General features: G+C 37.5%; 1 protein-coding gene across 1 annotated transcript in view; it reads right to left on the bottom strand.

Moving 5' to 3' along the window:
- Nucleotides 1-1,096: 1,096 nt before the first annotated feature.
- The window catches only part of LOC129443149 (transducin-like enhancer protein 4), a 50,075-nt gene continuing 37,542 nt past the window's right edge, over nt 1,097-13,629 (bottom strand). The window contains exons 12-14 of the mRNA XM_055203576.2: nt 5,025-5,150; nt 4,550-4,834; nt 1,097-1,257 (exon numbers count right to left, since the gene is read on the bottom strand). Coding sequence (XP_055059551.2) covers nt 5,025-5,150 — 126 coding nt within the window. The 3' untranslated portion in view covers nt 1,097-1,257; nt 4,550-4,834. The remainder of the gene's footprint in view (nt 1,258-4,549; nt 4,835-5,024; nt 5,151-13,629) is intronic.

Below are 13,629 nucleotides of genomic sequence, written 5' to 3' on the forward strand. Positions count from 1 at the left end.
TTTCAGGTCAATCCCTGTTAATATACAGCTTTTATTAGTTATTTTATTAAATTGCTCTGTATTTATACAGTAATATTATTTTAAAATGCAGTTTATCTTTGTAAAATAACTAAAAAACACATGTATAAAAACGTATTAAGTATATGAAAATACATGATAGTTGCTGAAACTGAACTCTTAAACAAATACCTCATCAAAAATAACAAATGTATTGGGTTCCTATGTAATCTACGTGTTGTTTATTTGCTTGGTAGATATATAAACTACTTTAAAAGGACTTTGTTGTTATTTATTCTTCGCAGAGTTTACCGGAAGTTACGTGAGGACCACGAAAGCCGCTTGTTTATGTTGTTACTGCTGAAACCGTCTATATCTGAAAACTTCTTAAGAACAACTTTATCCAACTCAGTTTTGACTTTTATCCAGAGATAAAGCGTGAACTCGACGAGAGATGCTGTCCGCAGCGTAGCGTTGCCAAGTCCTCTGCTTTTTTCATGTTTAGATTTGGGCTACTGTTTAAACTGTTTCCACCAGTTGTATTTTTCTGCGGGTTAAAGATGAAATGATTTCGTTGATTAGTTATTGATATTTGGGCTGTGGACAGTCATTGGGATGCTTTTGGGCTAGTTTTGAATGTCCATTACGATGGTTTTGATACCCGAATCTGGCAACCCAGGCTGTGCGCTTACGCAGATTCAGATTACGTTCGGTTCAGATTATATAGAATGTACATGTAAACCAACATTTAAAGGTAGTAATCTTATAGGAGTGCAAAAATCCTGCAGTGTATACTGGGCTTAAAACATGATTACAGTATACTTACAATATAGCACAACAACTTGTACCTTATTACTTAATTCAGCATCATTAAGTGGATAATTGTTAATATTAACAGAAGCCAGTTTACAAGCAAAAGTATATATACATATATTTATACACATATTTATATCAATATTTGTCTTTACATACTGTGAGAAACTTATAATATGCATTTAAAAGGACAGTTACTCAAAGTCAGTATTAGTGAGGGGCAACAATGCAGTGACTTTTGGCTGTTTTACTGAAATACAGTTACAAGCTTTTGTGTGGGAAAACAGTGCAATGGAGGTACAATGGGAACACTTTCAATATCCGTTTGTCTAGAAGTGTCCACATCTTCTTCTGAACTCATTTTGACTTAAAAAATTGGCAGTAAAAAGCATCTCAGTCCATTTCTGTGTGGGATGTACGTAGAAATCCATATCTCAGCCCAGCACACTGAAAGAAATGTAGAAATAAATTAGGATTGCACCACAGAAAAGAGTCAATTATGATGCACATTAGCAATGCTGGATTTAAAATGTAGGGGAGAGCGCGGCACAAACCAACGCTTTAGCTTTGGCTCTATCATTCAAAAATAAAAAATGATTAATCAACACACACATTTCTGCTCCACATTAACACTTAAAGGAATAGTCTACTCATTTTTAATATTAAAATATGTTATTATTACCTTAACTAAGAATTGTTGATACATCCCTCTATCATCTGTGTGCGTGCACGTAAGCGCTGGAGCGCGCTGCGACGCTTCGATAGCATTTAGCTTAGCCCCATTCATTCAATGCTACCATTTAGAGATAAAGTTAGAAGTGACCAAACACATCAACGTTTTTCCTATTTAAGACGAGTAGTTATACGAGCAAGTTTGGTGGTACAAAATAAAACGTAGCGCTTTTCTAAGCGGATTTAAAAGAGGAGCTACATTTTATGGCGTAATAGCACTTTTGGGAGTACTTCGACTCGGCGCAGTAACACCCTCCCTCTCCCATTATGAGAATGAGAAGGGGAGCGGACTTTTCAGGCGAGTCGAAGTACTCCCAAAAGTGCTATTACGCCATAAAATGTAGCTCCTCTTTTAAATCCGCTTAGAAAAGCGCTACGTTTTATTTTGTACCACCAAACTTGCTCGTATAACTACTCGTCTTAAATAGGAAAAACGTTGATGTGTTTGGTCACTTCTAACTTTATCTCTAAATGGTACCATTGAATGAATGGGGCTAAGCTAAATGCTATCGAAGCGTCGCAGCGCGCTCCAGCGCTTACGTGCACGCACACAGATGATAGAGGGATGTATCAACAGTTCTTAGTTAAGGTAATAACATATTTTAATATTGAAAATGAGTAGACTATTCCTTTAAAGTTTGTTTGTGGGACCTACCGTTATTGTACAATTACACTGAAAATGCAAACGTTACAACTTGCCCCATATGTGGGGTTAATTGTAACAAACAGAGTGTTTGTTGTAACACTTGCTAGAAAATTTTGTTATAATAATTCAATCAAATTCTGTCTATATACTAAAGGTGGATATTATTTATATATCTGCCTATAATAGATAGCTATCCACACATTCATCCATCCATGATCCTTCATCTAACCATCATTGTGTTAAGCATCAATGCATATAAATAGTTTTTTTTAAAGGGCTGCGCAATTAAAAATCATAATAGCAAGTTATTTTCTCTGATATTGTATTAACAGTTATCATTTTGATGAATAGCATTTACATTGTTTCCAATTCGTTATCATTGTATACCTGACTGTGTGACAACTAACCCCGCTGTGTAAAAATGTTTTCAATACCAGATTGTGTTATGTTTTAGGTTTTAACTAGGGATGCACCGAATCCAGATTTTTTGGGTTCGGCCGAATATTGAATCCACTGTTTAAGATTCGGGCGAATCCGAAACCGAATACCGAATCCTACTCGCATCCTTATTCCATTAACACAGTAAAACACATTAATGAAGTAAAAAACATCCACAGCAGTGTATTTTTCATTTTATTTAATTTTAATTGTAAAAAAAGGATAGGCAACATTATGCCAGGATGACAAGTTTTATTTTAGTTTTTTTTGACTATTTTGACAATTACCATAAGCCTATGCATAATGAAAGCGATGCAGTGCGACACGCTCGTTTTTCCAGGTGCGTCCACGAAATCTGAACCGCCCCTAGCTCACCGAAAGTAAAAGCTTATCTCCACGTCAGCACCCGATGTGTGTAATCAACGGCCGCGTGACGTCGACCAGCGTAGCGCAAGCCTAGGGTTCGGTTCGGTGGAAACAAAATCTAGGATTCGGCCGGAACCCGAACCCCATCAAAAAGCCCAGTATTCGGCCGAATCCTGGATTCGGTGCATCCCTAGTTTTAACACATCAAAACTTTTCACAAATTCACAGGAGATCATCTTCTGACTGTAAGAGCAAAAAAAAACCCAAAAGCACAGATTGCTCGGCCCTGTACAAATGTATAAAGTAGCCGTGTTACAATTAACCCCGCGTTAGTTTGTGCCCCGCTCACCCCTATATACTTTTCTTTGTATTTTTTCTTTTTTATTTATTGTTTTTGCACTCTGTATGCACTCATTTTCATTGTACACTTTTTACAATGACAATAAAGAATTAAGAATGAATAAAAAGATCAGGGTTATTATCATTAACTAAAACTTTTAAAACATTTCTGATAATTAAAATCAAATAAAATATAGGCCTAAATAGTAAAAAAAAAAACTTGAAGTAAATGATGAAAAGAAATGTTGACTTTTTAAGTTTTAAGTTAATATTAATTGAAACAAAAAACTAAAGACTAAACTAAAACTAAACCTGAAATAAAAATTGCATTTAAATTAAATTAGCAATATTAGTTTAGAAAAAAGCACAAAGCTAAGTTAAAAATTTTAAAAATTAAAAAAATGTTAAAATATAAAATATTTAGTTAAAAAATGTAACTAAAATTAGTAAAAACCTAAATATAAAAATAAAGCTAATTCAAAATATGAATAAACCTAATATAAAATAATTCTGAGAAGATACAAATGGATGCATCCATTTTTGTCACCACACTGTCACAATACTACCCAAACTGAATTTAACAAAAATATTTAGCCATTTTAAGCCATGTATAAAAAAAATTAAAATCGCATAAGTAAACAAACCATAGGGAAGCATCGCTCAATAACCTTTCTTCTTCTTCTTAAAAGTGAACATGAAATTAAAAGCTACCATATTTATATTCACAAATCATGTTTTTGGTCTTTAATTGCAAGCCATTGAGATTTAAATATTGTGATTGATGCTTTCTGTATAACCTGTGGTGAAGAATTAATCAATACGACACATTTAAATCCATGTTAAAATGTGTTTGTAATCTTGAAATTAAAAGGAACAATTATATAAAAAAAATAATGATTGCCTATTCACATACAGCAATGCCCATTAACCCTTTAAATGAAAATGTCGTCATTTTCTCACCCTCATGCTGTTCTAAAAACATTGCTTTATATTTTTTAAGTTTAACACAAAAGCAGATGTTAGGCAGAGAGTCTGACAGTCTCAGTCCCTATTCACTTTCAATGCATGGTAAAAATGCATGTTAACAATGACCGAGTCTGTCAATCAATAACACACTGCCTAACATCTGCTACAGGTTTTGCATAAAATGAGTGTGGAAAAAATGACCCATTCCTTAAAAATATATTTTTTGATTGTGAGGCGGGTTTTGTGACTCACCAGAATATTCAGCTTGCTTTCTAATTGGCTGACGGAGCTGTCAGTCAGCTGATTGGCTGATGCCCTACGTGAGGGCAGACAGATGCAGATCGCTCAGAGTTCAGCTCGGAGGGCCACAAGGGTGGATGAAGGGCTTCTGACAAGGCACCTGATGCCCGAGTCCCCTGCGTTCTGGGGCCGACGCGGTGCGTTCTAGGAACGACCCCCGTGCATTCTGGGAAGGGCGGGCAGGGGAGGGGTAGCGGGTGTCTTTCACTAGTCTCACTCCATGGTTAGGAGTGGGTCCTGCGAAGGAGATGTAGAGATTGCATAACAGTGCTTCGCTGTCAAAATGAATTGCGAAATGAGAATTAAACGGTTCAGAGGGAGACAGGTTAGATCACGTTTGATTTTAAAAGCCCGGCTTGCTTGTGAAAAATGATCCCTGCGCTACCGACGTTTGCGGTAAGCAATAAAAGCGTGAGCTGGGTCTTACCTAGTGTTTGAGAACAGGAGAGGAACCGCGGGCGGAGGAGGACAGGGGGCGGGGAGGAGGTGCTGCAGGAGAGCCAGGAGAGAGTGAATCATGGGAGACTGCTGGAGACGGAGATCTCACTTTCTCCTGAAATGACACCGGGTAAAAAAAAGTTAAGCCGTGTCCAGCGTTTCTCAGAATATCTGCTCATAATAACTCAAGTGGAACGTTCTGTGCACACGCTGGTGTCTCATAAAACACTGAGGCACAATATGTGAAATGTTAGATTAATAAAGGATGACAAGTATGAAGTTATGAGCGCAAAGGGTTGTATAAACCCTATTCAAATGGGGATTTTGGCCCGCCCACCGCAGAGGTCTCTACATTCTGTTTCCAACAACTGAGATCATACAGTACTGTGCAATAGTCTTAGGCCACCATGCCACCATTAGATTTGTTGTTTTTGCAATGGTACTGTGATCATATATATCAATATTTCTCAGTCTCTTCAAATACAACTAGAAAATACAGGATATTTGTATGCAGTATAAAAAGGGACACTCCACTTTTTTTGAAAATATGCTCATTTTCCAGCTCCCGTAGAGTTAAACATTTGATTCTTACTGTTTTGAAACCATTCAGCGCTAGCATTTTTAGCATAGCTTAGCATAATTCATTGAATCTGATTAGTCCATTAGCAAATATAAATAAAAAAATGTGAAAATATTTCTTAAATATATACATGCATCTTTGTGTATATATGAAGAGTTTGGTTCCAAAACGCAATACATCCATTTTGACAAATTTCGGTAAAAATGTGTTTTCTAGACCAAGAAAGTGACAAGATGAAAACCACTATTTTCTGTTACAAACTTTCACATAGCATCTTTAGGTTATAAAAACATAAAAATTCAAATCCATAACTTGATTTATTATAAAAACGAATTCTTTTTTCCACAAAATGCAATAAATCCATGACAGTTTTTTATTTCAAAATGCTATAAATGTATTAAATCAATGTATAAATGTGCATTCATCTTTACCATTTTATTTTTATTTAGTTGACTAGTGGTATACAATGATTAAAAAATAAACATTAATGGCATTAACCAAAACACTTACTTTGTCATATTAAAAACACTGTCATTGCTGCGGTTATACTTGACGTCGTCTCTTTACATTTTTCACAGCGATCAGCTGTAAAATGTTTTGGTCCTGCTATTTTCGTTGACTTTGAGTAAAATAATGTAAAGTTTTCATAAGATCCTCTGGGGTCAATGTGTTAGCATGAGAGAAGCTTGATGCTGTCGGGAGAAATCACCCGAGTGCCTCTCGCGGAAATTATTAGATGTTGATGGCTTACGTTTCTTTCCCGTCACAGAAAACTATCACAGGTTTATCAATGCAATTAAAGTATTATTAGGGCCCGAGCACCGAGGAGCAGGCCAGAATGGCCTGCACCGAAAGGTGCGAAGCCCTATTGGTTTTGCTCGAATTTATTAGGGCCCGAGCACCGAGGAGCAGGCCAGAATGGCCTGCACCGAAAGGTGCGAAGCCCTATTGTTTTCCTTAGGATTATTATTATTTTTTTTTTTTTTTTTTTTTTAACACTTTTGGCCACTTTGGGTGTCTTAACATACTCGAAAACTCTTGAAATTTGGCACAGACGTCAGAGTCGTCGGCCATCAGGTCCGGGCAAAGGCTGGACCACGGGCGTGGCAAGGGAGCTCTGTAGCGCCCCCTGTAATGCAAAAACAAACATTGGGGCACAGATCGGGCAAAAATGTACGCACATGTACGAAAGTTGGTACGCTTATAGATCTCATCGACCCGAACAACTTTCGCCCTCTAACATTTAGGCTCCGCCCAACAGGAAGTCAGCTATTTTGGATTGTTTAAAAAATGCATGCGTTGAACTTTTAAATACTCCTCCTAGAGGATGCATGCGATTGACACCAAAAGTGGTGAATATGATGTCGAGACATTGTACTTGCTAAATTGCGAAGGGATTTTTGATATCTCGAACGGTTCTGCCATGGCGAGCCGACAAAGTTGTGGCGAAATCAGAGAAACAGGAAGTGTCTAATATCTAAGGCAAAAAATGTCTTATTGTAATGACACGCGGGGTGTTTGTTCGTCTGAAGATTCCGATTGCATCGATGTGCCTATTGTGAGTCTCGGGTATAGCGCCACCAGCAGGCGCCAGGAAGTGTGTCAGTCACAAAGCTGGATTTTTTTGAAAGTTCCATGCAATGTTCTTTTAAATACTCCTTCTAGGATTTTCATGCGATTTACACGAGAAGTGGTCAATATGATGCCGAGACATTGTAGATGATAAATTGGGAAGGGATTTTTGATATCTCGAACCCTGTTGCCATGGCAATGCATCAAAATTTACTTTCATTTTTACACATATTTAAGGCTGACAGTTACATGCTGTGAACCTTTAAATACTTCTCGTATGGGATTCATGCGATTTGACACCAGAAGTGGTCAACATGATGCCGTGACATTGTAGATGATAAATTGCGAAGGAATTTTTGACATCTCCAACGCCGTTCCCATGGCAACGCATCAAACTTTACTTTAATTTCAGGCATGTTTAAGGCTCTTGGCGTGCTTAGTTGAACTTTAAATTTGGCACACACATAAGAGTTTTCAGCTGTTAAGTGTTGACAAAAAGGTCAGACATAGGTGGTCTCTTAAGTGGCTCACTAGTGCCCCTGTTTGTCTAAAATGTGGGGTTTCTTTTCCCTACAGTCCCCAAATGGCTCAGAAACAACATTAAATAGCCCACTGATATTTTACCCACTTTATGCACTTGCCCACCGTGCATTGTTTCTCGGACGCACCGTGTAGCGGTAAAAAAACGTGCGAGGGCCCGCCATCGCTGCTTGCAGCTATATTTTTTTTTTTTTTTTTTTTTTTTTTTTAACACTTTTGGGCATTTTGGGTGCCTTAACATACTCGAAAACTCTTGAAATTTGGCACAGACGTCAGAGTCGTCCGTCATTGCGAACGGGCAAAGGCTGGAACACGGGCGTGGCACGGGGGCTCTGTAGCGCCCCCTGTAATGCAAAAAAAAACATTGATGCACAGATCGTGCAAACATGTACGCATATGTACGAGAGTTGGTACGCATATAGATCTCATCGACCCGAACAACTTTCGCCCTCTAACATTTAAGCTCCGCCCAACAGGAAGTCAGCTATTTTGGATTGTTTAAAAAATGCATGCGTTGAACTTTTGAATACTCCTCCTAGAGGAATCATGCGATTGACACCAAAAGTGGTGAACATGATGTCGAGACATTGGACTTGCTAAATTGCGAAGGGATTTTTGATATCTCGAACGGTTCTGCCATGGCGAGCCGACAAAGTTGTGGCGAAATCAGAGAAACAGGAAGTGTCTAATATCTAAGGCAAAAAATGTCTTATTGTAATGACACGCGGGGTGTTTGTTCATCTGAAGATTCCGATCGCATCGATGTGCCTATTGTGACTCCCGGGTATAGCGCCACCAGCAGGCGCCAGGAAGTGTGTCAGTCACAAAGCTGGATTGTTTTGAAAGTTCCATGCAATGTTCTTTTAAATACTCCTTCTAGGATTTTCATACGATTGACACCAAAAGTGGTCACCATGATGCTGAGACATTGTAGATGATAAATTGCGAAGGGATTTTTGATATCTCAAACGGTATTCCCATGGCAACGCGTCAAACTTTACTTTCATTTTAAAGGCATATTTAAGCCTTTCAGTTTTATACAGTTAACTTTTAAATACTCCTTCTAGGATTTTCATGCGATTGACACGAGAAGTGGTCAACATGATGCCGAGACACTGTAGATGATAAATTGCGAAGGGATTTTTGATATCTCAAATGCTGTTCCCATGGCAACCTGTCAAACTTTACTTTCATTTTAAAGGCATATTTAAGCCTTTCAGTTGCATACAGTTAAATTTTAAATACTCCTTCTAGGATTTTCATGCGATTGACACGAGAAGTGGTCAACATGATGCCGAGACATTGTAGATGATAAATTGCGAAGGGATTTTTGATATCTCAAACGCTGTTCCCATGGCAATGCATCAAACTTTACTTTCATTTTTACACATATTTAAGGCTGACAGTTACATGCTGTGAACCTTTAAATACTCCTCGTATGGGATTCATGCGATTGACACCAGAAGTGGTCAACATGATGCCGAGACATTGTAGATGATAAATTGCGAAGGAATTTTAGACATCTCGAACGCTGTTACCATGGCAACGCGTCAAACTTTACTTTAATTTCAGGCATGTTTAAGGCTCTTGGCGTGCTTAGTTGAACTTTAAATTTGGCACACACATCCAGAGATGTATAAAGTACTAGTGACCCAGACTTGAGTAAAAGTACAAGTGCTCTATCAAAAAAGTGAGCACACCACTTAAGTGGAAGTACTGAAGTATTAAACATGTTTTGTACTTAAGTATTGCAAGTAGTTTATTTTAAAATATACTACTCAAGTACTGAAAGTAAAAGTACAAGTATTGTGTAATGTAGTTATTAAAGAAAACAGTCAAAAGTTTAAATATAATATTGTTTATATTATTTCAAATGTTTAAGCTAAAGGACACTCACAATTACTTTGGCTGTAGCAGGAGTACAAGGACAGGAATGTTCAGATTAATTTAACTAATATGGCAATAGAAAATTCAGAATTAATAAAATATTAGTCGTTGTAATGGTAATAGGTAAAGGTACAAGATGTTTCAATGTATTTAGGTTTCCTTCTTTCACGCACACTCGCCCTTTCTCGCGAATTCTCTCTCTCTATCGGTCTCTCTCGTGCACTTTGGTTCTCTCTTCACTTCACATTTGTCCACAACCGCGGCTCATATTTGTGAGTGAGAGGGAGGGAGGGGTCCGCTCTTCACTATCTCCTATTGGTTTAGATCACAATCTGTGTGTGTTTCTAATGTGTATCACCGCTCCGGCAGTGATAATGTAGGTTTGGAATGATTCGTAACATTTGAGTGTAACGAGTAACTATGCAGCACATAAAAAATGTATTGGAGTAAAAGTATTAAACTCATCGAAAATATGTACTGAAGTAAAAGTGGAAGTAGGAGAAAAAAATAATACTTCAGTAGAGTACAGATACTTTTAGTACTTAAGTACAGTAGTGAAGTAGTTCTACTTCGTTACTATACATCTCTGCACACATCAGAGTTTTCGGCTGTTAAGTGTTGACAAAAAGGTCAGACATAGGCGTGTCTCTTAAGTGGCTCACTAGTGCACCTGTTTGTCTAAAATGTGGGTTTTCTTTTACCTACAGTCCCCAAATGGCTCAGAAACAACATTAAATAGCCCACTGATATTTTACCCACTTGATGCCCTTGCCCACCGTGCATCGTTTTCTCGGACGCACCGTGTAGCGGTAAAAAAACGTGCGAGGGCCCGTCATTGCTGCTTGCAGCTATATTTTTGTTTTGTTTGTTGATCACGAAGTACAAAGTAGATGATGAAAACTATAGGACTCCGTGTACTCAGCGATCCGCCATTGTTTGGTTACATTGCGTGACTTTTGGGCTGTAATTTCAGGAATGGATTTATTGTGTTCTGTAAAAAAGGAGGAGTGGCGTTTATCGCATTTTGGGAAAAAAGGGAGAAAAGATGACAGAATAACACGGCGGATATTGGATTTTGCGTAAAATTAAGAATTTACTTTTAACTACTGACCTGATATAATACTGATTTTGGCAGTAACTCGTTTTTTCCAAAAATGGTGTTTATCGCATTTTGGAACCAAACTCTTCATATATTTAATAATAGGGCTTTCACTTTTGAGAAAAATTGAAATCATAAAAATGCATTAAAAAAAACATCGTAATAAAGATTCAATCACAAAATTATTAACAGTGACAGTCATAAACAAAAAAAGTAAAAAAAAATTTACTTAATGTTTGAAACAGGAGGTTATCAACTTATGAATAACAACTTATGAAAAAAAACTGATTCAGAACAGGTACAAACAATAACATGACAACTTAAACTGCAGCAGGAGTAAGGCATATAGCCAAGCCCAAACGGAATTTGTGCCCGCAGATTTTGGCGGAAATCTCCGCGGAATTAATGCCCATCATTGACAAGCACACATATCCCGCGCTTAAGCGTGTTTGTGAGAAGTAATCTTATTGACAACAAGCACACATACATAGTCTATCCTGCGCGTTTGTGAGCCGTCATTGACAAGTACATTAACCCTGCGCGTGCTGTTTGCTTGACCGTTTTTAAGGATAGAGAGCACATACCATTTGATACTTGAGTTGACATGAAACTTACCGCTGAGTTAAGCAGATCTCACTTAACTCGTCTATGTGTCAGCACATGATTATTTCATATCCGTTTACAAGACAAATGCTGTTGTTGTTTAATATAAAGTTTACATTGCGTTGTAAAAATTATGAAATTATCTTCATACATCCTTATTTCATAATCAGTCATTCCAGAAAAATGCAGAGTTTTTTTGTGATTGTTGCGGGCAAAAATCCTCGATTTTGCGGCACGTTTTCTTAAAAAATATGCGGGATATTTATGCAATTTATGCGATGAAATTGCGGGAATTCGTGAAAATTGCGGAAATTGCAAAAACTGCAATGATGTTCACGTCACATAATCACGTCACGTCATAACGTTCCCATGGCAATAGAGGAGACGGCTGCGCTTTTGGGAAGTAAATGCAACATTTTTCAACTTTCTGCTAATATATATGTGACTTTTTGCTACGAAAATGCGGAGATTATGAAATCATGCAAGCCCCGCATATTTTGTGCGCGGAAATATGTAATTAATGCAGCGAAAGTGCGTTGTATTTGGAAAAAATGCAGCCCCGACTTTGGCTGATTATGCAATATATCGTGCGATCGCACAATCGCGTTTTTCTGGAGTGACTGCTTAATGCGAACGTATCAACACAAGCTTTTTTATTTTGCTATAATATTTAACACTATAAACAATAATATGTCATTTTATATACTTGACATGCACATTAGGTACATGTTGGTCCAATTTGATTCATAGGACTCATTGGTTTGGTGTATTCATTTTCATTGTAAAAAAAATAATTATTTTAGATGCCATTTTGTAATATTTACAGCTTAAATTCTCTAATATATTTTTTAAAACATTTAAAATCATTCCGCAGAATTTCCAAACAATTTCCACAGAAAAAGCAAAAAAAGTCTGCAGAAGCCGGAGCCACGTCTTCCCTCTCTTCCGCACAGTTGTCGGTCTCACTCTCAGCTTCCTTCCTATTACGAGGTGTTACTGTAAAAAATGCGCTACACATGGCATTTTAAAAAAACCCTCCACTAATAGGATTTGTTTCTCTTTCCCTGCCATTCTCGAGGACAATGAGACTAACAGACCCAGCTCCGGCTGCCGGGGAGGTCATCACGCCACTGATCTAATGGCCTTCCTTCAACGTGATGCCCAGCTGATGTCAGGCCAACGACCACCAGCTGCCCCATCTAATCTACTTATCCGTGTATACATACATGTATACTATGTTTTTAATCACCATAAAATTGCTAAAAATCGTACCTATTATATAATATATCCTCTATAGCCCCATTTCAAAAATCTTACCCTGGAGGTCCGGAGCACTGCAGAGTTTAGCAAGCTAAACCTGAGCAAGCTAATCAAAGTCTTTATGATCACCAGACAATCACAGGTTGGTAAATTTGATTAGGGTTGGAGCTAAACTATGCAGTGCTCCGGCCCTCCAGGGTAAGATTTGGGGAACCCTGCTCTATAGAATCAGCTATGTCTGGCTCTCTCCCAAGGGTTTTTCCTCTCCTGGGACTTTTCGCCCATAGGGTTTTTCCTCCTAGGAGGTTTTTTCAACCCCTGGGGAGTCTGCTGACATTGGCTTAACTTAGCACCCTCTTGCATAGGTCTTAACTGCTGTATTCTGCTGTTTATGTTTTTATGATTTTTGTGTTTTTTTCCTGCATCTATTAATGTAAAGCTGCTTTGAAACTGTTATTCTGCAAACGATTAGTACTTTATTAAATCCAAAAATGATCCAGAGACAGTTTTACATGTATATTTACAACCCTAGGATGTGCATTTAGATTGAAATGGTCTATTATTACCTTATTTGAAATGGTCATGAATAATAATGTTGAGCTCTGCTCTGATTGGCTGTTTCTCAGAGCAGCTCCTTCCCACAGCCTCATCTTGGACACTCCTATAATTTGTATTCATGTCTAATGGTCAAAATGAGATTTAATTTGTTTTTGATCGATCAAGTCAGCAGTCTTTGGTCTCATGAATCTATTATTTGTATCTTTTAATCATATTTAGTCTCTTTTTTGTTTTGGCGGAGGTAAAAGTTACATTCCATGACTATAGTTATATACTAAATTGATTTTCTATTTAATTAAAGCTGTACTCTGGGCAGATTTTGCTAGAAACGGCAGTTGTTTTTTAATGCACATAAATTTAAGTAAGTATGTAAAGTAACCTGCAATTTTATGATTTGAACAGAGATGGCGATATAGAGGCTGCAGCTTTAATTTTTTATCTTTTAATAAAACAGCTCATATAATATTTAGTTTGAGGATAACTATGGATACTTCC

Source organism: Misgurnus anguillicaudatus, chromosome 2 (assembly GCF_027580225.2).
Source record: "Misgurnus anguillicaudatus chromosome 2, ASM2758022v2, whole genome shotgun sequence".
NCBI classification, from domain to species: domain Eukaryota; kingdom Metazoa; phylum Chordata; class Actinopteri; order Cypriniformes; family Cobitidae; genus Misgurnus; species Misgurnus anguillicaudatus.